General features: G+C 38.1%; 1 protein-coding gene across 1 annotated transcript; it reads right to left on the bottom strand.

Annotated features, from left to right (window-relative positions):
• Positions 1-20: 20 nt before the first annotated feature.
• On the bottom strand, positions 21-14,007 carry LOC103712231 (protein arginine N-methyltransferase 5). Its single transcript, XM_008798701.3, has 23 exons — positions 13,561-14,007; positions 11,864-11,981; positions 9,346-9,455; positions 7,968-8,057; positions 7,780-7,854; positions 7,055-7,146; positions 6,798-6,873; positions 6,611-6,697; positions 6,296-6,383; positions 5,999-6,093; positions 5,876-5,911; positions 5,651-5,719; positions 5,167-5,235; positions 4,932-4,985; positions 2,401-2,475; positions 1,929-2,021; positions 1,740-1,843; positions 1,586-1,634; positions 1,418-1,504; positions 1,129-1,234; positions 701-788; positions 527-620; positions 21-395 (listed from the first exon to the last, which is right to left on the bottom strand). Exons 1-23 carry the CDS (start codon positions 13,693-13,695, stop codon positions 312-314), a joined length of 1,974 nt encoding a protein of 657 aa, XP_008796923.1. The 5' UTR covers positions 13,696-14,007; the 3' UTR covers positions 21-311.
• Between the last annotated feature and the right edge of the window lie 8,742 nt (positions 14,008-22,749).

Genomic DNA, 22,749 nt, shown 5'->3' with positions numbered 1-22,749 from the left:
TTCCAGATCGACTCTTCACCTAGTCATGAAATTTGTAATTTCTATGTAGTTTCCGGATGATTCAATTGCAGTCACAGTTCATGAAAATATTCAATTTTAACATGCATATTTTAGCTGATTCGAATGCCAAACATAATGAAGTGATGCAAATTTTAGTTGTAAATAAAATTGGCCATGGCCATATCTGGATAATACAGTGACGATACAAGGGTGGCGCTCTTCAAAAAAAAATACACTGCATTCCCCAGGATCCTCTTCTCACTATTAAGGAATGGGTTCCCTAAGAGGAGCAGCGTGCCATCATTCCAGAATTACAGTCCTACCCAATACGAACGGCCATTGCTGTTGTGGACAGGTGAAGGAGAAGGTGATGTCACGCACCACTCATACCAGACCTACAAGCAAGGAGGGAAACAAAGGGTGATCAGAACTCAAGCAGAAAATGATTTTTAAATATTGAACCACATGAAGAAAGTATTAACGATAAGGGCACTCCAAAGACATTTAGAAAAGCTAAAAAAAAAACCTTTGCAGAAGCACAGCACCGCCAAAAGTGGACTTCTATAGGAGATCCCCTAGGCACATACAGAGGCGTCCGTAGTGGGAAAAAGATTGGAAACCTGATCAACAGGAAGGGAACCATCACTGAAGGTAGTGTTGTTATCATAACCTGAAGGAGCTGATGAGATCCGAGCAGTACCAGCTAAACATATTTGGTGTAGCCATAGACGGTTCAATACCAAGATGAACATCTCTATATAAGGTAGCATCAAAATAACCAGCAAACCCTGGTAAGAGAACCATGGACATAAGATGAATGAAAGCAGAGCTTGGATGATATATATATATATATATATATATACTGGTTCAAATGCCTGAGTGCAAAAGCATAACACATTAGCACGACGCATGATCATGTATATCTGCAAGGCAAAAGTTAAGCGTCTTCCCAAAGTTCTGCTTGATCTCCACACGTTGATGAGAGTTTCTATATATAGAGCTTATTTCAGAGTTTGAAATGGCATCCAATACCAAATGGCTACTGTTTGAGGAGAAAGACAGGGTTTGGGGGAAGGGAGTAGGTGCACCATGCTAGAAAAGAGAAAATGGAAAATTTGGGTTGCATACCATGCACCATAGCTGATCCTGTATCCAAGGGTATCTCAAAATGCAGCTTTTTGTACCTCTGGTTGCTCTTCTTTGCGGAATATTCCGGATGTTTAAATGAGAATAACTGAGAAAGTACAAACAATTTAAATACGTTAAAGCCGAAGGAAGAAAAGATCGAAACTAAGCAAGCAGGAACAGTTGAATGATTAAATTTAATCAGATCAGCATCATAACATCAACATGAATCTGAAACATAATCATTATGCATATCTGAGAAGGCAAAAGAATCAAAATTCTAACTCCTCACAGGTTGAGAAGGAGCAAGCCTTGCTATTCTGTGTAATTTGACCACGTATGCAGTTTCAAAATGTGCAAGATCTCTGTGTGATTTAACCTGCAACAGAAAAGCTCATACCAACTCAGCGGCTTACTAATTCACGTAGAAAGGGTGATTTTGAGCTTATAGATGGCATACATCATTGTACAACTTTGCTGCTGTTACTGGCTCAATAAAACTTGTATATCTGGCCAGACAATCCATAGATTATTAACCAGTTTCATGAGCAAAATGTTTTGCAAAGGCAACCGAAGCTAGAATAAGGTGCTTGTATTGTAAAAAGAGGGCATACGATGATGGAATAGAAATGCCATCAGGTTTTAAAAATCTTTGTGCTCCATCAAGACACTCGGGAGAAAGTTCATTGTCACCAAAGGAACCCAGCAACTCACTCACCTAATTAAACAAGACAAACCATATCAATACTTACAAATGAATAATGAAATATCTGGGTAGAATACTAGTCAGCTAGCTCATATACCACGATATCCGCTCTCTCAGGGGCATCCCAGCAACGCATGTCACTTGAAACTATGGAGACTATGGCTTCCCACCCTTCCAGTTTAATCAGGCTCTGTCCAAAGAAACCAATCAATAGTTATATATATAAACTTTACCAATGAGACTACATGACAGCAAAACTGCTATCAAAAGGAAGAAAAACCTACCAACTTCCAACTATTGATCACCTGTGATGTTTCCTATTGATTGCTAAATTTGAATTTCTCAATATTGTAAATGGTTTAAAGACTCCTATTGAATGCATGCATAAGCAGATATTATTGTGAAGGTTAGGGCAATTTTATTGAATGCAAGGAATTAAGATCATAACTTGTACAAATGTTAAATACAAAGGAATTTCGAGACATCCTTGTATCTGTGCACTTCCCCATGCCACAGTCTCATTCTTAAATTTATTAATTAGTGACTCAGAATAAGATCCAACAACTCACATGCAGTGTCACCACAGCATTTGGATTCTTCTCCACAGCGTAAACTTTCAATTTGCGACCTGTTTCTTCAGCTGCCTGCATATCCTCCAAGTTAGGAGGCATAAGATGACGCTCAGAAATTGGCCAGTATGTTAACTCCATATTGAGATTTAGTTCAACAGCACATGTTATAATAATAGTAACAATATGATTATACTAACTAATTTAATCTGTCAGGCAATCAATGATGCATGAGTATGGTAAAGTTCTGTGTGTACTACCAGCACACGCATGCATGTATAAAATGCAGATGCACCAATTCTCATGAATTAGGAAAATAACAATAAAAGGCATGTTTAGATAAGTTTTGGAACATCCACTGAAGGTTTTTTCCTTTTTTTTCAAGAGATAGACTGGGGACTACGGAAACTCAAACAAAATTAACATTAGGGACCCCTCCATCAATACATGCTATGTCACAGATGGACTTTTCATGGTAATGTTTAATTGTTCTGCAGAAAAGAACAGAAAATCTTTGGCACTGACATGACCAATGAAGTTCTCCAATAAATATCACTTAATTAGAAAAAATGCTAACAACTTTCTTTTTGTACAATTTTTGTGTAGATGAGGTGCTTTCAAAAGGCTCTTCACCTGCACATTTGTAAGGTGGACACCAAAAGCAATTCAGTCTTGGCGAAGTGCGAAACCATGTGCACTGTCAGTTTCAAGGAATCCTTCTAGAACAGAGTAAAATAATTTATTGTGTTAGAGATCATATATGATGTCTATATCCTACATAGTGGAGAGGATTGATTTATGCAAATCATGTTGCAACTAAGTGTTTTCTCCTCTGAACCTTAACCTGTTAGCGCACAACAATGGTTCCTAGTTTTAATACGTCTATGCAATAATGCATAGATCGAGAAGGCTCCATTCCTGGTGGCCCACTTCCTCTTGCAGGCAGAAAGGCTCCATTACTAAGGTTAGCCAAAGAACAGGTTTTCTTATGTCCTTGAAATGACAGTGTGTTGAGAACTCAAAGTTCTATTCATTGTGACACAGATGATACAGAGTTCGATCAAATTTTTAGCCTTTGTTTGTCTTGAATGATATTGAGCACTGCCTGCTAGGATGGTAAGCTCTTGGAGTAAGCAGCATGGAACGATTTTGGATATTAGAAATAGAAAGAGCAATCTAATGCATTACGGGCTTAGTGTCTTTTTTTGAAGTTGCAAAAGGCATGACACTTTAATTTCAATAGAGATGAACACATACAAGTGATTCGATTTCTTTCACTTGTTTGTTCTTCATAATAAATCGGGCTGACAATTGAAAACCTCTCACACTAAGAATGCTCAAGGTTGACCAAGTGCTGCTCTTCTGGAAATATAGGAACCTCCAGTTTTAATAATGTGATTTGGGACCATTATTTTGGTGTTCTCCAGATCTATGGATGAAAATCTCAAAGAAAGCAGAATACTTATAAAAATCTACCAACACTTCACAAATTGTTTCATACACCATTCAAAGTGTACTAGGATGTAAACATTGCTATTTTGTGGCTAAACGGGAAGGCGGGCCTTAGCACAATGGCAAGATTGGTCCCTTGTGACCTAGTGTCACAGTTAAAACACAGAAATAGCGTCTCCATGTGTCGGGGTAAGGCTGCATATATATGACCCTTCGTATATCACATAGTGGCAGAAGCCTCAAACATTGGGATGCCATTTTTATTATTTTTGTGGATAAAAGAGGTTTTCACATTGAAGCTTGCTCCTATCTTGGATTAGGTATAATAGTGCTAGAAGGCATGGAGTCTTTTACTTATACAAGAAACAAGTACATTAAGGAGGAATAGGAGTTGAACAATCTGAAAATAAGGTAATGGAGAACTTATTGAGAATAATATGACCCTTGAAGGGCTCTTATAAGAGTGATTAGGAGGAAGGATTCATTAAAATGATCCCAAACAGTCAAGAGTTAGGAATTCTGAAGGCTTCGTATTTATGGTTTTCTCTCATCTTTTGCAAACTCTTCTCTTTAATAAGATCTGCCAGTTATACAGTACATAATTGAGCTACTAGCACTATCCAACCTGCACAATCAACTACACAGACAAGTCAAAGTTTGTTGACTTTTGTTAGTATCCACCAAGGTTTAAATATCAGTACAGAACCCCATACAGTTTTAGAACGGCACACTATCGGTACGATGGTACATACCGAGACTAACAACTTTCAAAAAATGGAAAAACCATCGGTGCTGACCGCTATGTTCAGTACGATAATGCCAGTACACATCAGTACATACCAATACAGACCATTACGGTTGATACATACCAGTAAAGCTATTTCAGCAACCGGGCACCTGTACTGGTGCTGGTATCATGCCAGAACTTTTGTGTAACCATGGTATGCACATAACAATTAACAGGCTGCGAGAGAGTAGTATCTGAAGTTTTCCAAATGGTCCTATTCCAACTCTTTCTTCAGGTTCTAAAGTCTAAACCTTCATCAAATATCATCACTACAAAAGACAACAGAACAAACCTGCAAAGATGCTCTCACTAATGGTCCTCGTCCTGCTCCTACCACCATTAGTACCTTTTTGCAGAAAGATGAGAACATGTCACTTTTAAGGAATAAAAGGAGTGTTCAAATAGAGCTAGAATCGCTTACTGCATCCATGCTGATCATTATACTATTGCGGTAATAATTTTTTGAATTACACATCCCGCACTCATTGACATTAGAAAAAGTGAAGAGACTGAAATGCCTAACTCACCGTCCTTGTTGTTAAAGCTTCCTCATCTGGGACTCGGTCAAGCAAAGCTTTACAAATTGCTCTTTGGTACTGTCCAAGTAAAACAACCAATGTAAGCTCTGGAAAGTTTCACATTAGGTAAGCAAGTTTATAAAGTGAGGAGAAGTAGACACTCAATATGGGCTGGGTCATTTGCTTAGTTCATTAAATTTCCAGATATAGTAGCTCAACTAAATGTTTAGTTATAAGCTTATACATTATAAATCTCACTTCAAAAATCATATATCCTGGGTTACTATTAGCATGGTATATTGAAGAGCACTTTCCAAAATAAGATACTTGTTGATGAACATAAGCAACAAGAAATTTTGAAATACTTGTTACGCAATTAATTAACAAGGAACACCTGACAATATCTAAAGCCATAGCTGACAAACCTTATGCCATGCGATTCAGGAGCCTGATACAAACTTTCAGAAAATAACTACCAAATGACGAAACAGACCTGGTTATATTTAACTGTGTCTTTCTCAAATGTCTCGTAAGTTTGGGCCTCCAGATTATCCATAAGAGGCTGTTCCAAGAATAGACATGTCAACAACAAGGTTACACTTTTAGTAAAAGATTTTGTTGTAGCAAAAGGAAAGAGAAGCATTAACAAGGTCCAGACACAAAGCAAAGCTTTTAGCTAATAGCTTGAGACTGAAAAGATACAGCACAATCAAGTTACTTGTAAAGGCGACTGCAAGAAATCCCTGTAACCCAGCTGCAATAATAATAGTATTTACAAGTCAAAAGAAATGCGAGTAGAAGAAATAAGACTAAATCACCATAACTCTAAAAGGAAAGCTACCTCAAAACGTTCTTGCTCAGGTAGTGGATCCATCCTTTGGTATAAGTATGCAACATAATCCAGGTAAGGCCTCAACAGATGCTGGCCAGGCATGTCTAAACCACATAAATATACAAGCCTTAAGAAACTCTATATAGTTAAGAATGTATGAAAACAGTCAGGAATGACAGTCGACAACACACAAAAAAAAAAAACAACATGTGTGAGAAGCAAAACAATTAACAACTCCAAGCAACACAAAGCATAGGTCATTTGTAATATTCCAATTGGCTAGAACGCAAAACCTGTATACCTTACCTTCAATATGATTATCATTACTATTAGAAGACAAATCCTCATAACCTTCCTGAGATACATTGTGAACTAAGCTCCCAGAAATTACTATCTGAAACATGCAAAAGCATAGTAACATGATTAGAGGGAGTATGGACAAATACATACAATGGATGGAGTGGACAACATCAGCTTTCAGATATAAAAAAGCTAAAACAAAAACTACTCAAAAATTATTGCATCTAAGAAAACTTAATTGATGAACAAATTAGTACAGGTCACAAATGCAGCAAAACACATTAAAAAAAAAAACAGAGAATAGCAATATAAGAAAATTACCTGAACAGAATGATTAAAAAACCCCATAATCAATTTCTGATGTCGCTTAGATAGACAAGGGTATCCTTTTGCATTTGTTAAGAAGGACTATTAAATCAAAAACATCATTTATCAGAACTTTAAAACCTTAACAGAACTAGACAAAAAAATTCTAAATTTATATGTCCAAATTTTGAAAAATATTTACATTGGTATGAACGATGGCTGCTCTAACTGGCTCCCCGAACCAACGTGCAAGAGAGTTAACAGAAGGCAGTGTACTCCTGATGAGCAAATTTTGAAACATTGAAATATTTTTTGTTTTTTGAAGCAATTGAAACATTGAAACTTAGGGTTCAACTTTCAGCACTGTAACCTTTACCTGACACTAGGGAACTTGCATGGAGGAAAAGGAGAAAAAGCTAATAAAAGTGAATAGAATACATAGTGGCACTTCTCACTTACAAAATGTCAACAGCTGCGCACAGCTGAGTGTGATGCTCACATAGCAACCGAAATGAATTCCACAATTCCCATGCATCAAACATTCTTCCACTCTGCAGGAAGCAGCAAATAATGATGTATATTTGATTTACTTGTCAATATATTTGTAGAGGTCAACTTCACCTCATTACAATGCTTAAATGATATGTTAGTACCACATATCAGTCACAATAAGGCTGACAAGCTAATAGAATTCTTCTGAAGAAAATATCCACTTAGACCACTCTTGGATTCTCCGAGAGCTTGTCCATGGTATAAACCAGAGGTGGCTAAAGATTTGAGAGTTTGAGTAGGAGAAATGCAATGAGGAGGGAGAGTTTTGACAAGATAAGAATTTTAAGTTATATGAACAGAGACAATATGAATCACCTTTTGAGAGGAACCTAGTAACCAAAATTTTGGGGAAAGGAACCTAGTAACCAATATTTTGGGGAACAGGGACAATATAAACCACCTTTTGAGAGGAACCTACTAACTGATATTTTTGGGCTTACACAATTCAGGGACTTCCCCAAAGCATAAGCCTCCCGCTGGAATATCTTATCAGACTGATAAGATCTTCCGGCATCCAAACAGCCCTTTAACAGCCACTAGCAAATAGCTAAAACTAAAATTTGCATAACAGCATATAAAGAACAGATGATCAAACTGTCACATAGCCACAAGTTGACTGATACTACACTTACTTGAAGATCATTTTTAGCATTCACAGAATCATCATCCATGAGTTCAGACTTCTCCAATGGTACCCTAAGCCACAACTTTAAAAGCAAAAAGATCATAAGAAATGATATATCATAAAAAATGGGATATGGTTAAATATCAGAATAGTATCCTCATTACGCAAATATGAGATTGGGCTGCAGGAGGATACCTGCATATTGTTTACACCTTGCAAGATCTGATTCACACATCTTGCATAATTACCACAAGAAGCAGTCCTAGGTGGAGGAAGAAGACAGGCCTGCAATATACATTTGATGATACAAGATTAATCAGATTATTTGAGATATAGTCCACAGGTAGGCTGAGTGAAAAATTATTACCCCAGCTCCCACCTGCAGTGGCAAACAAGAGGTGGAGGGGTGGGGGCTTGGTTTGAACAGACCAAACCAATGTGTTGCATCTTAATTCAGTCCACTGATATGAGAATTTAGTAACAATCCACGTTTCAGTTTGAGCGAAACACTAATTGAAAGAACATATAACCCATATAACCCACATAGCCCTTGATCTGATATAAGGAATCATTTTACAGAGTCCATATCACAGTTTTATAACCTATAAGTCCCCCATGACAATTTTATAAAGATAATAGAGATGAACAATATAGTATTTGTAGATAAATTAGGTGTTACCAGTAAATCCCTTTCAATTTCATTTTTAAGTATGGCGTACAAATTAGCAACCTATTTGGTAATAAATTAAAGCATTCCATTTCAATATTGTGCACGTATAAGACTCAGGTAAGAAGCCTAAAATTGATAAAGAAATTGACATACCAAGCAAATGCATTTTCTCTATCGGATAATTTGAGTGCACCACTATCTAGGAGCTCTAGGAATCAAATGCAATGACTTTATTTTTCTTTGATTCTTATATGACAAAGATAGGATAAATGAATATTTCAAAGTTCAGAGCAAGAAGGCAGAAAACCTACACTTATACAGGTGTAAAGGTAAATTACATAGAATAGGCATCCGTGGTGCCCGCATACATGAACATACAGGAAGTGACAGAAATAGATAGATGGAAGAAAGAAATTAGGCACTACTTTAACAGGCTAGTTAAAATGTATGAGCAAATGCATGTGGCTAATACTAAAGATTTTAGATATAAGACAAATTGACTTTAGCATGGATTAGGTGCTAATATGCCTTCCTCACAGAATTGTTTAAGATTCACTTTAGTATATTATGTTATTCATCTAGATAAGCTTAAGTTTTGCAATGACCAATAAATCACTATGGTTTAGATTTTGTGCGATCTAGGACTCTTATTATGCACAGAAACATGGAAATCCCAGCTCAAGGAGAGCCTTCCCCATGGACAACTCCTAAGAGTACATCAATGTCTGGATCCCTTTTATCAAGGTTTAGCATGGTTTAAAAAGGAAGAAATCTAATTAGGGCTATTATGGGAATTGAAAAGTTGGGAAATATAGCTGCTTTTGTATAGTGTTAGTATTTTAACGTCAAATGCAAAATGGAAACTATGATAAGATATAAAATATGTGAAATCAGTTGATAAACCTGCAAGGAGAGATGTGACGCCCATGCAATCTCTTGCTTCAAAGTAATTTCAGAATCCAACCGAAGTTCTTCATCTTCTGAATCTAAGTCAATCCATGAGCTAATCTTTCCTGGGCAAAACAAGGAACACTTTGGTCAAACTTACAAAAAGAACCATGATGGGCTAGGTTGCAGCACAGGTTAAAATGATTCATAAAGCTAGAAAAGGACAAGTAATACTTAATAACTCAGGAAGCTCGACCCTTAAAATACTGAACCCCCTCACCTTTCTAGGTGGAGTGCATGACAACTTCATAGAAAAAAGAAGAGTTCAAGTACCAATACAACATTAATGATTGCAGGAAGAAGACAGATTAATTTTTTTTGCAGAAAAGTTTGAGAAGATGGAGCTAATGTTTACCATACATGAACTAAAAATAAACAAGATGTTCTGGTGTTGATGACAAATTTGCGACTGCAATGAAAAGATAAGCAGTTCACAAAACCAAAAAAAAAAAGAGCAGCACATAAAGTTCCATCCAGCCACAACAGTCTTAACAAGAAAAAAATATTCAACAATGATGTTCTCAGTAGATATTGGATGTTCATTAAATTCTTTGCAGTCATCACATATACTCCTCATAGCATAATGCACTTGTTCTCTTAGCTCATAGTCTAGTATCGCTGCAAAGTTCATATCTAAAGCACAGGTTTGAAGATATCTCTGTGGGTGCAGGGTGGGGGAGGGTTAAGACAGTTGAGCTGGACTTCAGGAGTGCAGAAATATGGTCATTTTGAAAAAAAACAAAGAAAACAAAAGAGCAGCACATAAGCACATAATGGGAAACATGACCATAACCACAATCAGTAATATGGAGTAACTTTACGCATCCTCCACAACTTTCCTGTTAAAGGCTACCTTAGATGGTATAACAAGTTTAATAATATCCTTTTTAAAATTCCCACCATGTTGCCAATAGCTCTTCCCCTCCTAAATCCTTCAATTAAGATTTGATTAACAAAGAAGTACTTAGTGATTGAGATTTTTCTTCACAAAATGAACTTGGTGTCATATATTGCATAAGAATTTAACAACCATGTACAGTGACAGAACAATGAATATTTTTATGGTAAAGAACATAAAAATTGGCCTTAATATAGTTGCAAACATTGTAGATTGTAGATTGAAAATAGTCAGAAGATTCCAAGAGTGGCAGCAAGATTCTGGAGCAGAAAATGGATATTCCAGCTACTGAAGCATACAAAAGATCATATTTGTTTTTATGAAGTTGTTTGGTGGCCTGATAATGTGATAGTAGGTTAATATTCAGATCCACCCTTTTCGCTATTCTCCGAGGAGATTAGCTGAAAATAGAAGAAAGTCAAAAGTGGTCTACAAGTGACCAGGTTTATTGTAGTAAAATATAAGAAAAAAGGATATATTGGGAGGACATGATTAAAAAAAAAGATGAGTGAAACAAAAAAAAGGACCTATTTGACTTGAAGTAGATGATCATAATAAACAGCAGAACCCTCCCGAATGATGTCAAAATGGATCTAAGACGCAGTCAGGAACAGAAAGAAAAGAGTGATTCTTTGATGCAAATAGTTGAGTTACATATTCATTAAATAAATATCATAGCAGTAGCACAGCAATTAAAAGTCCCTTAGCATTAGTACAATTAACTATTTTATATTTTATGTATATATTACTAGAGTAACAATTAAAACACTCCCAAAGTAATTAATGCTTGATACAGGTTAAGATTCACACAACAAATGAAAATTAGTAGGGCACTGTGATATAGACTAGCAAGGACACTATAATTGTGACTGTATAATGATAGCATACATACTATATAATACATTCAACCTTTTGGAAATTCTTAGGACGAAAAAATGCCCAATCGAATGTCTCACTACTAGCAAGGACATTACAATTGTGACTGTATAATGATAACATACTACTGCCATAATTCGATCATAATGGTCAAACCTTATGAACTCGTACTATACACAATTTACAAGCTATGACTTGTCAAAAATATGGCCATTAAGTGGGAAGGTTATTATTCTCAAAAAAAATGAGAAGGTTACCATTTCTCCAACAAGGCAACTTACCCATAACCATCAATAATCATCAAGGCTGTCCCAACTATTTAGGGTCAGCTTTAGAATCCTCATTTGCCTAGCACTCTAAACAAGAGGTGCCATAGCTTCCAGGAATACTGAATGTGGACCCATTTCTTCGTTTGAGATGCTCTTATGACAGTCTGACAACCTCCACTTTCTTCAACCAAGCACGGACTGGCATCAATAGTTCCAAAATTGAAGCCAATCCATATGAATGACGATGTTATAATGGTTATTGAAAGAATTCATTTTAAGTGAACTTTGCAAAGAATCTAGAGCATATAAACATCAATATATCACATTCAAGATGATATGAATGATGTGCATACATTTATATTAGAATCTAGGTATGAATTTAATGGAGTTAATTTTTTCAATAACCACAATTATATACAGTGATACATACCAACAACATGACTACTCCACTGTGAGGGGCTAAGAATTAAGTCTGATGCTGCAGCTGGAAGAACTGAACTTCCATCGGCTTCCTTTTTCACTGAACTAGGTCTATAACTAGGATCAATCTGCATTAGGTTGCAAAAGAATAGACATAAAGAAGGGCACATCAAATACAATAAAGATCAATATCTACTTGTCTCTACTGTGTACAAGGCCAACTCTTGAAGCCCACATGCCAAACACCATTCAACCACTAGCCACACTCCTTTGCATTTTTAAGGTTTCACGAGGCACTTTTTGGAAGGTGAAAACTATGGCATTTTTTGCAAGTTTTTAAATTAGAAAAGAAAACCATCTATATGAGCAATCCTAGATCTTCACATGTTGGAAAAGGATCATGAAGTATTTTTCTGATCTTTCAACGAAAATGACTTGAAGTACCTGACAGGAAAAAAAATTATGGCTTCCTAAAATACTGAAACAGCAGTATTATTGGTGGCTACCGACCATTCCACATACGATAGCCAAATTGGCCATATGTGATTGGCTAATTGGCCACCATGAAACTTAGAGAGATATGAGATGAAAACATCACAACCAATATTTGGATTCCTGCAGCACTAGTCACATCATGTGACTGCCTAATGACATGCTCTATATTGTCAGAGACCAGCTTACATTGACCTTTTAATAATTGTGGATTCCACTGACATTTAAGTTCTTTCCCACTTTAATGACAGCTGATTGAAAGAAATGTATATCTTTCCGGAAAGGCTAAACATTTTTTAAAAGGCACACCAATATTTTGTTAGTTTCCATACAATACAATCTCCTGATATCCACCCAACTTACAGATATTAGAAAAGTTCCTTTTCTGAATTAATTGTGAATCTCAATTATGTGGGTTTTGCCACATTAAGTGGCTCATGCATTAAGTATACATCAGATTCACAGGCAAATGTATACTATGCAGGCGTTATGAGCATATGATAAAACAGTATATGGTACTTTTATCTAAAATTTCTTCATTTTTTGGTAATCTGAAATAATGACATAGGCCAAGATGACTATACGTGCCTCTTTCGATTTCAAATGACATGGGACCAATTTCATCAGCTTTCAATCAAAACCAGTTGGATTATGTCCGGTGCATACACAACCTGGACATGGTGTTGGCTAGCATTATTTTTGATTTATCATTATTGTAACTATATCCAGTAGTCATGGTATTACACAGCTAGTCATTACATCCCAACATAACTATCTATTCTATCGCAAAACCGTGAACATAAAATCTTTCAGCGAATCTGGAACTGACAAACTAACTAGACCATTCTCTAACTTCTCTAAGACCTTCTTACTACGTGCTTTATTGCGATTCCCTACCATTCGACTCGACTGAAAGGATTTCCACCCAGCATCATAAGACATTGTGTCCAGATAAAGCAGAATATATGCTAAAACATGCACCCTGTTTGCTATGTAATTTTTTCCAACTTTCTCCAAGCATAACATGTTCTTTTATATTTTTCAATTCTTATTATTTATTATAGCTTCGAAGTGCTGATATTCTACAACGGCAAAAAATGGAACCGAACTTGACGAACAACCAAAGCGAATCGAAGAAACTTCAGACTATGGGAAATTAAGAGAGGCAAGAAAATCTTGTTAAATTAAGAGAAGAGCTGGATAGATACTACGAACCAGAGGAGCCATGACGAAATCGAAGCCACCTGAAAGATTGAAGGTCAAGACCTGAGGCATGTCATAATCGAATTCTGTCTCCACTCCGCAATACCGCGAGTCGCTTTTGTCTCCCACCCTCTGCCCGAGCGGCATTGTTAGAGAAGCAAAAGAGATTAGACGTTCTTGGCCAGCAAAAAGATGCCTTGGATATGTATATATAAAAGAGGGATTTTTTTTTTCCCCCTCCAATCAAGCAACTACTTTATTCTTGGAAGCGTTTCAGGGGTTCTTGAAGATAGAGAGAGAGAGAGAAAGAGAGAGAGAGAGAGAGAGACGAGTTCTTGGAGGTAGTAGAAGGACGCGAAACCCTCTGTCTCTGGTACGGAGTCGGGATCGAGTGGAAAGCGGCGAGAATGAAGAAGGCGACTCGAGAGAGGAGGGGAGGGTTTGCGTAGGGTTTTTCCTCTGTCTCACATTAAATAACACTAGCAACGGACTGCTTAACAGAATAAATTAGAAAATTAACAAATTGAAAATAAAATAAATATATAAATTATATTAATAAATAATTTAAAAAAAAAAAACTTGCTGGGAATTACGGATAAGAGGTGGATAGATTTTTCAAAAAGATTGAGACCAACTGCATTGTAAATAGATGTAAAACAGAAAAAAAAAAAGCACATGTGGATATTAATCGTATTATTTTGAAAATATTCATGAACAGAAAAATTAAGATGTTGTTTAGCATCATTTTTATTTTTTATTTTAAAAATAAAATTAAAAATTCAATGTTTTTTACTAATTTTTTAAAATATAAATATATTTAATATATTTAATTATCTTAAAAATATAAATATAATGATAATTTCTCGTCGGTGGCGGAGGCAATGACGGTATTGGTGGTGATAATGGCCGCAATATAGCAAAAATAAAAATAATAACAATAATGGCAGGGGCATCAACAATGTAACACAGACAACACGACACTCGAGCACCAACTACCTAGTAAAAGTAACAATTATAATAACAATGATATAGTGAAAACAGTAACAATAGAGATGATAACTATATGGTGGTGGTGACGACAACAACTATAATGGAGATAGTATCAACAGTACTAATACGAGTTTTTTTAAAAAAATTAATTATATTTTTATCTTGATTTTATTATTTTATTTTAAAGAATAAAAAAAAGTAAAATGATGCCAAAAGACATTAAAGATATTCCGGTCATAAAATTTTACAGCTCAAAATCATATGCTCCTCTCATTTAACAATATAATATAAATAATGTGAGTTCTAACATTACTCGTAAACTATATTAAATATGAATTACATAAACTGAAGTCAGCAGCCGGTTCCTGCTCCTGCTGCGTGACAGAATATTCGCAGCAGCCACAGCGTGGTTCCAATACCAAACGGACTCTCAAGACAAGAAACTACAAAAGAAAGTTGAGCAACCCACGCCGTTTTGGTTCAACCTGTTCCCTGCGAGGTCAAGAGGTTTGAATAAATGACAGCCAATAGACTCGGAAAACCTACTGTGAATATCGAGCACATCCATTATGGTTCGGCCATTTCCTTTCCATACGAGAAAAATATGAAGGGTCATCCCTCTAATCACCACCCAAGCCACTGGCTCCACGTGGAAATCGGTGATTGGTTAAAGGACACAAGACCGCAGCTAGGATACACCAGGGGCGGCTCAATACATTCGAGGGCCTAAGACGAATCCAATGAACGAGACCTTTTTTTTAATAATAATTCTTTTAATAAATATAAAATACTTAAAAAAATATATGAAAATAGATGGCTATCAAGTACACTATTTCAACAAAGATACATGAATCTAACAAAGATAGACAAGAAGCCTTTTCGATTTAATATAATTCTTGAATGGAAACACATAAAAGTAATTACTCTAAATAAAGGGCCATGAAACTGATTAAATAACTGAGATAATGCTGGGCAATACTGTTTACCACGTCAAGCAAGAGCTGAATAGGAAAAGGTCATCCCATGTGTCACGACCCCCGCCCCGTTCCCGGCGGGCCGCCGCGACGGTCCTAGGGTGCGGGTAGGCATAAGGCCACCAGCCACCACGTAGAACCCTACTACCTATCAATCATCCATAAATTCTGAAAAATTTTGGCATGATGCATGCACAAAATGATCACCTTTCCTATGGTGACCTGTCAGGATTATCTCAATACATATAACACACTACCTGTCAGAGCAGTAATCACATAATCTGTCACATAATAAACCTGGACAATATATAGCAATACATTATCACAGGCACACAACTGATCTGCACACACATATATATATACATGCTTCCCAATCCATCCATGGTCAACCCATATCCACAACAGGATCTATGACTGTAACTATACACTATATACAACAGAAGGTTTATAATACACCAAAAGGGTATAAACCTCTATCTACATTATACTATACTATGGAGCGGCACAGCTAACAGGCAATCACTAATCCTGCTCCTCTCTATACAATACCTGCCCTGCAATCAAAAACACCAAACTGGGGAGTGAGTATATAAATACTCAGTGAGTGGAGTAGAGAGTACTATGCACATGAGACCAGATATAATCATGGCTCGAGGTGAAATCTCAAGATCAATAATAAGATGAACATGATCTCAACATAGAGAATATGGAGTAAGTCATCAATATCACCACAATCAATATCAACTCATCTGAAGCATATATGGAATAATCAAGTCAACATATATGCTACTCATGAATATGCTCAACATGTCATAGTACTGAATCATATAAATCAGGTGTCAATAGGCTGAATCATCAACAAGACAGCTATCGGGAGGTGGGTTTTACGCCCCAGGCGAACCAGCAACAACTCTCTACTGCCATATGCATACATCGAATATGACACCACACCAATATGTAAATCATCACTAGACAGCTGTCGGGAGGTGGGTTTTACGCCCCAGGCGAACCAGCAACAACTCCCTACTGTCACATGCATATGCAGGATAAGACACCATACCGATAACATAAATGCTAGACAGCTGTCGGAAGGTGGGTTTTACGCCCCAGGCGAACCAGCAACAACTCCCTACTGTCACATGCATATGCAGGATAAGACACCATACCGATAACATAAATGCTAGACAGCTATCGGGAGGTGGGTTTTACGCCCCAGGCGAACCAGCAACAACTCCCTACTGTCGCATGCATATGCAGGATAAGACACCACACTGATCATATAAATGCCGGCCAGTATCCAGAACAGAAATCCATCTCACATCTACATACTAAACGGCACCTCGCGGGAATTCTACATCCGCGGAAAGCCATACTGCACCTCGCGGGGTCTTACTATGCCCGGCGGCAAGCAGAATATAAGTCGTAGGACCGGCCGATCCTACGCCTAGGGCCGTGTCCCCCCCTAGGAAGGGACTGGGCTCCGCCCACCCAGAAGGCTACTATGTGCACAAAGGCCGATGTTCAACCCCCATCGACTATAGGTGTCCTGCAGATACTGCCAAGCCATGCATAAATGCCATAATGCACCCTCCCAATACTCTACTAAAAAGGAGTATGATCAAGACTACCGCTCACTCGACTCCGACCCAATCATAAACTAACATCAGGGTTGGGAGTGAGGGGTCAAGGATGTACAATGCAACTCAATATACCACTGAAATGGGCTCTACAAATCTTTGAAATAGAGGAAATGAAATCAATTTACAAAAGAAATCATTTCACAATTCGGAATCAATTTGATTACTCATCAACCCCTCGTAATTCCTCTCAATGTTCCCTCAAATGCATGTACAGAATAATCAAGCATGGAGAATCAAGATTATAGAGGAATCTACTACAATATTAATCAATATGCTCAAGTGGAATCAATTCACACTTGGCGACATTCATGAAAATGAATTAAGGATGCTCATAGTGCAAAGTACATGACTCCCACTCACCTGTCAATCTGGCACAGCCCTGATACGCCTCCAAAAATCTACAGCAGGCAGTGGGGAACTTCTTCCTCTTGTTCCCTAGCTTCTTGCCCAACTGTGACATGCATTTACAATACATTTAGTCTTGTATCAAGGGCTATAATCTACGTGCCAATTATAACATAGGAAACTTTAATTGATTCAACTCCCATGTTCTCTAAATCTTTTCTTTTCTTTCTTTTTTTCCTTTTTAATTAATTAACTCACCATTTATGTGTATTAGGGACTCCTTTGCATGAGTACAAGGTCCCTTTTAGCTTGATCTAGGCTTAATACTCTATTATAGCATGAAATCCCCTATTTTCCACCCGGATGAACAGTAACCCGAACTGACAGTGGGTTACTTCATCCCGGTTTTGATCCACTTTCAGGACTCCAAATTTGATGAAATTTTTACCTAACATTCTACACTCACAGAGGATTCCAAAGAGATAACATGCATCATCATCGGAGGCCGTTTGACCCCCTAAATAATTTGCCGAAGTTGGGACTTCGACACAGTTTTTCCGTAGTGCCCGAAAAATTTGTCAAAATCCGATTCTTCTTCTTTTAACCACCTCTACAACCCTTATCCGACCCCTCTAGACTATATCCACCCTTTGTATAGCCTAATGTCATCAAAAGACTAGATAGAGATGGATATTTACCTTTTTCTTTTTGGAAATCGAGGTCCTTGCGTAGAGGGGAAGGAGATCTATGTTTTTCCCTTCAGCTGGCAGCGCAACCGGGATCTCCTTCCTTTTATTTTTCTTCTTCTTCTTCCTCTTCCTTTCTTCCTTTCATTTCCTCTCCTTCTTTTTCTTCCTCTCTGTTGCCGTCTGTGAACCCCCTCCCTCTTTCTTTCTCTGCTTCATTCCGTAGCTCAAACCCTCCAATTAAATCACATCAAAACACTATTCACCCTTTTTTAATATTATTAAATTCCCAATTTGCCTCTGCCACTTCGATATATCTGCAATTATGCCATTATCTTTTGATTCCTTCCCATTTTGCCCTTAACACTTCAACACATCTACTATTATGCCATTAACTTTTGATTCCTTCCAATTTTACCCCTTATATCAATTTTAAAGGACTATTCTATCCCTTTTTTATAAAAAATTTTTTTTTTGGGGTTATTACATCCTCCCCCCCTTATATAAAATTCGTCCTCGAATTTAAAAGAGTAAATTACCTGATTACTCAAAGGGGTGAGTGTATCTTCTCTTCATTGTAAGCCCTACAAGTTCTATAGCTCTTGCATCAGAACAGGGCAGTCTCCGTATCATCTTTTCAGTCTCCTCCAGGAATCTCTGAGGATCTTCACCTTCTTCCCCCTTAAACTCTGGGGTTCTGAGCCTCAGAAATTCCTGTACAGTAATCCCCTCATCATCTAGAGCCCGCCTGGCCAAACTTCTTGGCACAACTACAGGAGGTGGGATGGATACTACTGACGGGGCAGGAGATTTCCTCCGAGCAATCTGCTCCCTCAGAGCCTGATTCTCCGCCAGTAACTGTTCCATCAATGCATCTCTACTTCCTACCTCCCCTTGATCATCAACTCTCCGCCTGTCTGCAGGAGGAGATTTTTCTCTTTGGGGCTCGATATGTGTGGAACCCGCATCCAATGCTATATCTGGCTCCATCCTCCTTCCAGGACGAGCAGATCCTCTCCTTGGAGGTATTCTTTATATCTTTCTAAAAAAGTCAAAAAGAGAGGATGGTCGTTACACACTGAGTCATGATATATTTTACTGAGTTGTAAATGACTCATAAAATAACATACAGAAAAATCCTATGCTCCATAGTATAATCCTATACTTAATCCTGACTCATCCTATTGCTCTGACAGGACTCTTCTTAACCTTTGCTCTGATACCAAGCTTTGTCATGACCCCCGCCCCGTTCCCGGCGGGCCGCCGCGACGGTCCTAGGGTGCGGGTAGGCATAAGGCCACCAGCCACCACGTGGAACCCTACTACCTATCAATCATCCATAAATTCTGAAAAATTTTGGCATGATGCATGCACAAAATGATCACCTTTCCTATGGTGACCTGTCAGGATTATCTCAATACATATAACACACTACCTGTCAGAGCAGTAATCACATAATCTGTCACATAATAAACCTGGACAATATATAGCAATACATTATCACAGGCACACAACTGATCTGCACACACATATATATATACATGCTTCCCAATCCATCCATGGTCAACCCATATCCACAACAGGATCTATGACTGTAACTATACACTATATACAACAGAAGGTTTATAATACACCAAAAGGGTATAAACCTCTATGTACATTATACTATACTATGGAGCGGCACAGCTAACAGGCAATCACTAATCCTGCTCCTCTCTATACAATACCTGCCCTGCAATCAAAAACACCAAACTGGGGAGTGAGTATATAAATACTCAGTGAGTGGAGTAGAGAGTACTATGCACATGAGACCAGATATAATCATGGCTCGAGGTGAAATCTCAAGATCAATAATAAGATGAACATGATCTCAACATAGAGAATATGGAGTAAGTCATCAATATCACCACAATCAATATCAACTCATCTGAAGCATATATGGAATAATCAAGTCAACATATATGCTACTCATGAATATGCTCAACATGTCATAGTACTGAATCATATAAATCAGGTGTCAATAGGCTGAATCATCAACAAGACAGCTATCGGGAGGTGGGTTTTACGCCCCAGGCGAACCAGCAACAACTCTCTACTGCCATATGCATACATCGAATATGACACCACACCAATATGTAAATCATCACTAGACAGCTGTCGGGAGGTGGGTTTTACGCCCCAGGCGAACCAGCAACAACTCCCTACTGTCACATGCATATGCAGGATAAGACACCATACCGATAACATAAATGCTAGACAGCTGTCGGAAGGTGGGTTTTACGCCCCAGGCGAACCAGCAACAACTCCCTACTGTCGCATGCATATGCAGGATAAGACACCACACTGATCATATAAATGCCGGCCAGTATCCAGAACAGAAATCCATCTCACATCTACATACTAAACGGCACCTCGCGGGAATTCTACATCCGCGGAAAGCCATACTGCACCTCGCGGGGTCTTACTATGCCCGGCGGCAAGCAGAATATAAGTCGTAGGACCGGCCGATCCTACGCCTAGGGCCGTGTCCCCCCTAGGAAGGGACTGGGCTCCGCCCACCCAGAAGGCTACTATGTGCACAAAGGCCGATGTTCAACCCCCATCGACTATAGGTGTCCTGCAGATACTGCCAAGCCATGCATAAATGCCATAATGCACCCTCCCAATACTCTACTAAAAAGGAGTATGATCAAGACTACCGCTCACTCGACTCCGACCCAATCATAAACTAACATCAGGGTTGGGAGTGAGGGGTCAAGGATGTACAATGCAACTCAATATACCACTGAAATGGGCTCTACAAATCTTTGAAATAGAGGAAATGAAATCAATTTACAAAAGAAATCATTTCACAATTCGGAATCAATTTGATTACTCATCAACCCCTCGTAATTCCTCTCAATGTTCCCTCAAATGCATGTACAGAATAATCAAGCATGGAGAATCAAGATTATAGAGGAATCTACTACAATATTAATCAATATGCTCAAGTGGAATCAATTCACACTTGGCGACATTCATGAAAATGAATTAAGGATGCTCATAGTGCAAAGTACATGACTCCCACTCACCTGTCAATCTGGCACAGCCCTGATACGCCTCCAAAAATCTACAGCAGGCAGTGGGGAACTTCTTCCTCTTGTTCCCTAGCTTCTTGCCCAACTGTGACATGCATTTACAATACATTTAGTCTTGTATCAAGGGCTATAATCTACGTGCCAATTATAACATAGGAAACTTTAATTGATTCAACTCCCATGTTCTCTAAATCTTTTCTTTTCTTTCTTTTTTTCCTTTTTAATTAATTAACTCACCATTTATGTGTATTAGGGACTCCTTTGCATGAGTACAAGGTCCCTTTTAGCTTGATCTAGGCTTAATACTCTATTATAGCATGAAATCCCCTATTTTCCACCCGGATGAACAGTAACCCGAACTGACAGTGGGTTACTTCATCCCGGTTTTGATCCACTTTCAGGACTCCAAATTTGATGAAATTTTTACCTAACATTCTACACTCACAGAGGATTCCAAAGAGATAACATGCATCATCATCGGAGGCCGTTTGACCCCCTAAATAATTTGCCGAAGTTGGGACTTCGACACAGTTTTTCCGTAGTGCCCGAAAAATTTGTCAAAATCCGATTCTTCTTCTTTTAACCACCTCTACAACCCTTATCCGACCCCTCTAGACTATATCCACCCTTTGTATAGCCTAATGTCATCAAAAGACTAGATAGAGATGGATATTTACCTTTTTCTTTTTGGAAATCGAGGTCCTTGCGTAGAGGGGAAGGAGATCTATGTTTTTCCCTTCAGCTGGCAGCGCAACCGGGATCTCCTTCCTTTTATTTTTCTTCTTCTTCTTCCTCTTCCTTTCTTCCTTTCATTTCCTCTCCTTCTTTTTCTTCCTCTCTGTTGCCGTCTGTGAACCCCCTCCCTCTTTCTTTCTCTGCTTCATTCCGTAGCTCAAACCCTCCAATTAAATCACATCAAAACACTATTCACCCTTTTTTAATATTATTAAATTCCCAATTTGCCTCTGCCACTTCGATATATCTGCAATTATGCCATTATCTTTTGATTCCTTCCCATTTTGCCCTTAACACTTCAACACATCTACTATTATGCCATTAACTTTTGATTCCTTCCAATTTTACCCCTTATATCAATTTTAAAGGACTATTCTATCCCTTTTTTATAAAAAAAATTTTTTTTGGAGTTATTACACCATGGCACTTCATGGTCAAGGTAAAGAAAAGAATTTGTCCATAAAGAAACCTCTCTATAAGAGAAAGTAGGATCATTATGAGAAATTCACTCCATCTAATTAATAAAAATCCCGTCCCACCATCTCCCCTTCAAGTACCCAAGCAGCAACTGCAACATCACAGCACAGCAGCCATTCAACCCCCTCCCTCCTTTTCTCTCTCTACCACCCAAGAGGGGAGAAGAAACCGGGAGGAGAAAACTAAAAGAATCTCCACCCTCCAAGAAGTCCATCTCCAATCCCCCTATCCTTCTTCCGGATGGCCCAGCTGGATCAGGAGTAATGTGAGGGAAGGA

This window comes from Phoenix dactylifera, unplaced genomic scaffold (genome assembly GCF_009389715.1).
Source record: "Phoenix dactylifera cultivar Barhee BC4 unplaced genomic scaffold, palm_55x_up_171113_PBpolish2nd_filt_p 000243F, whole genome shotgun sequence".
In the NCBI taxonomy this organism is placed as follows: domain Eukaryota; kingdom Viridiplantae; phylum Streptophyta; class Magnoliopsida; order Arecales; family Arecaceae; genus Phoenix; species Phoenix dactylifera.
This window is presented reverse-complemented; position numbering and strand designations above follow the sequence as displayed.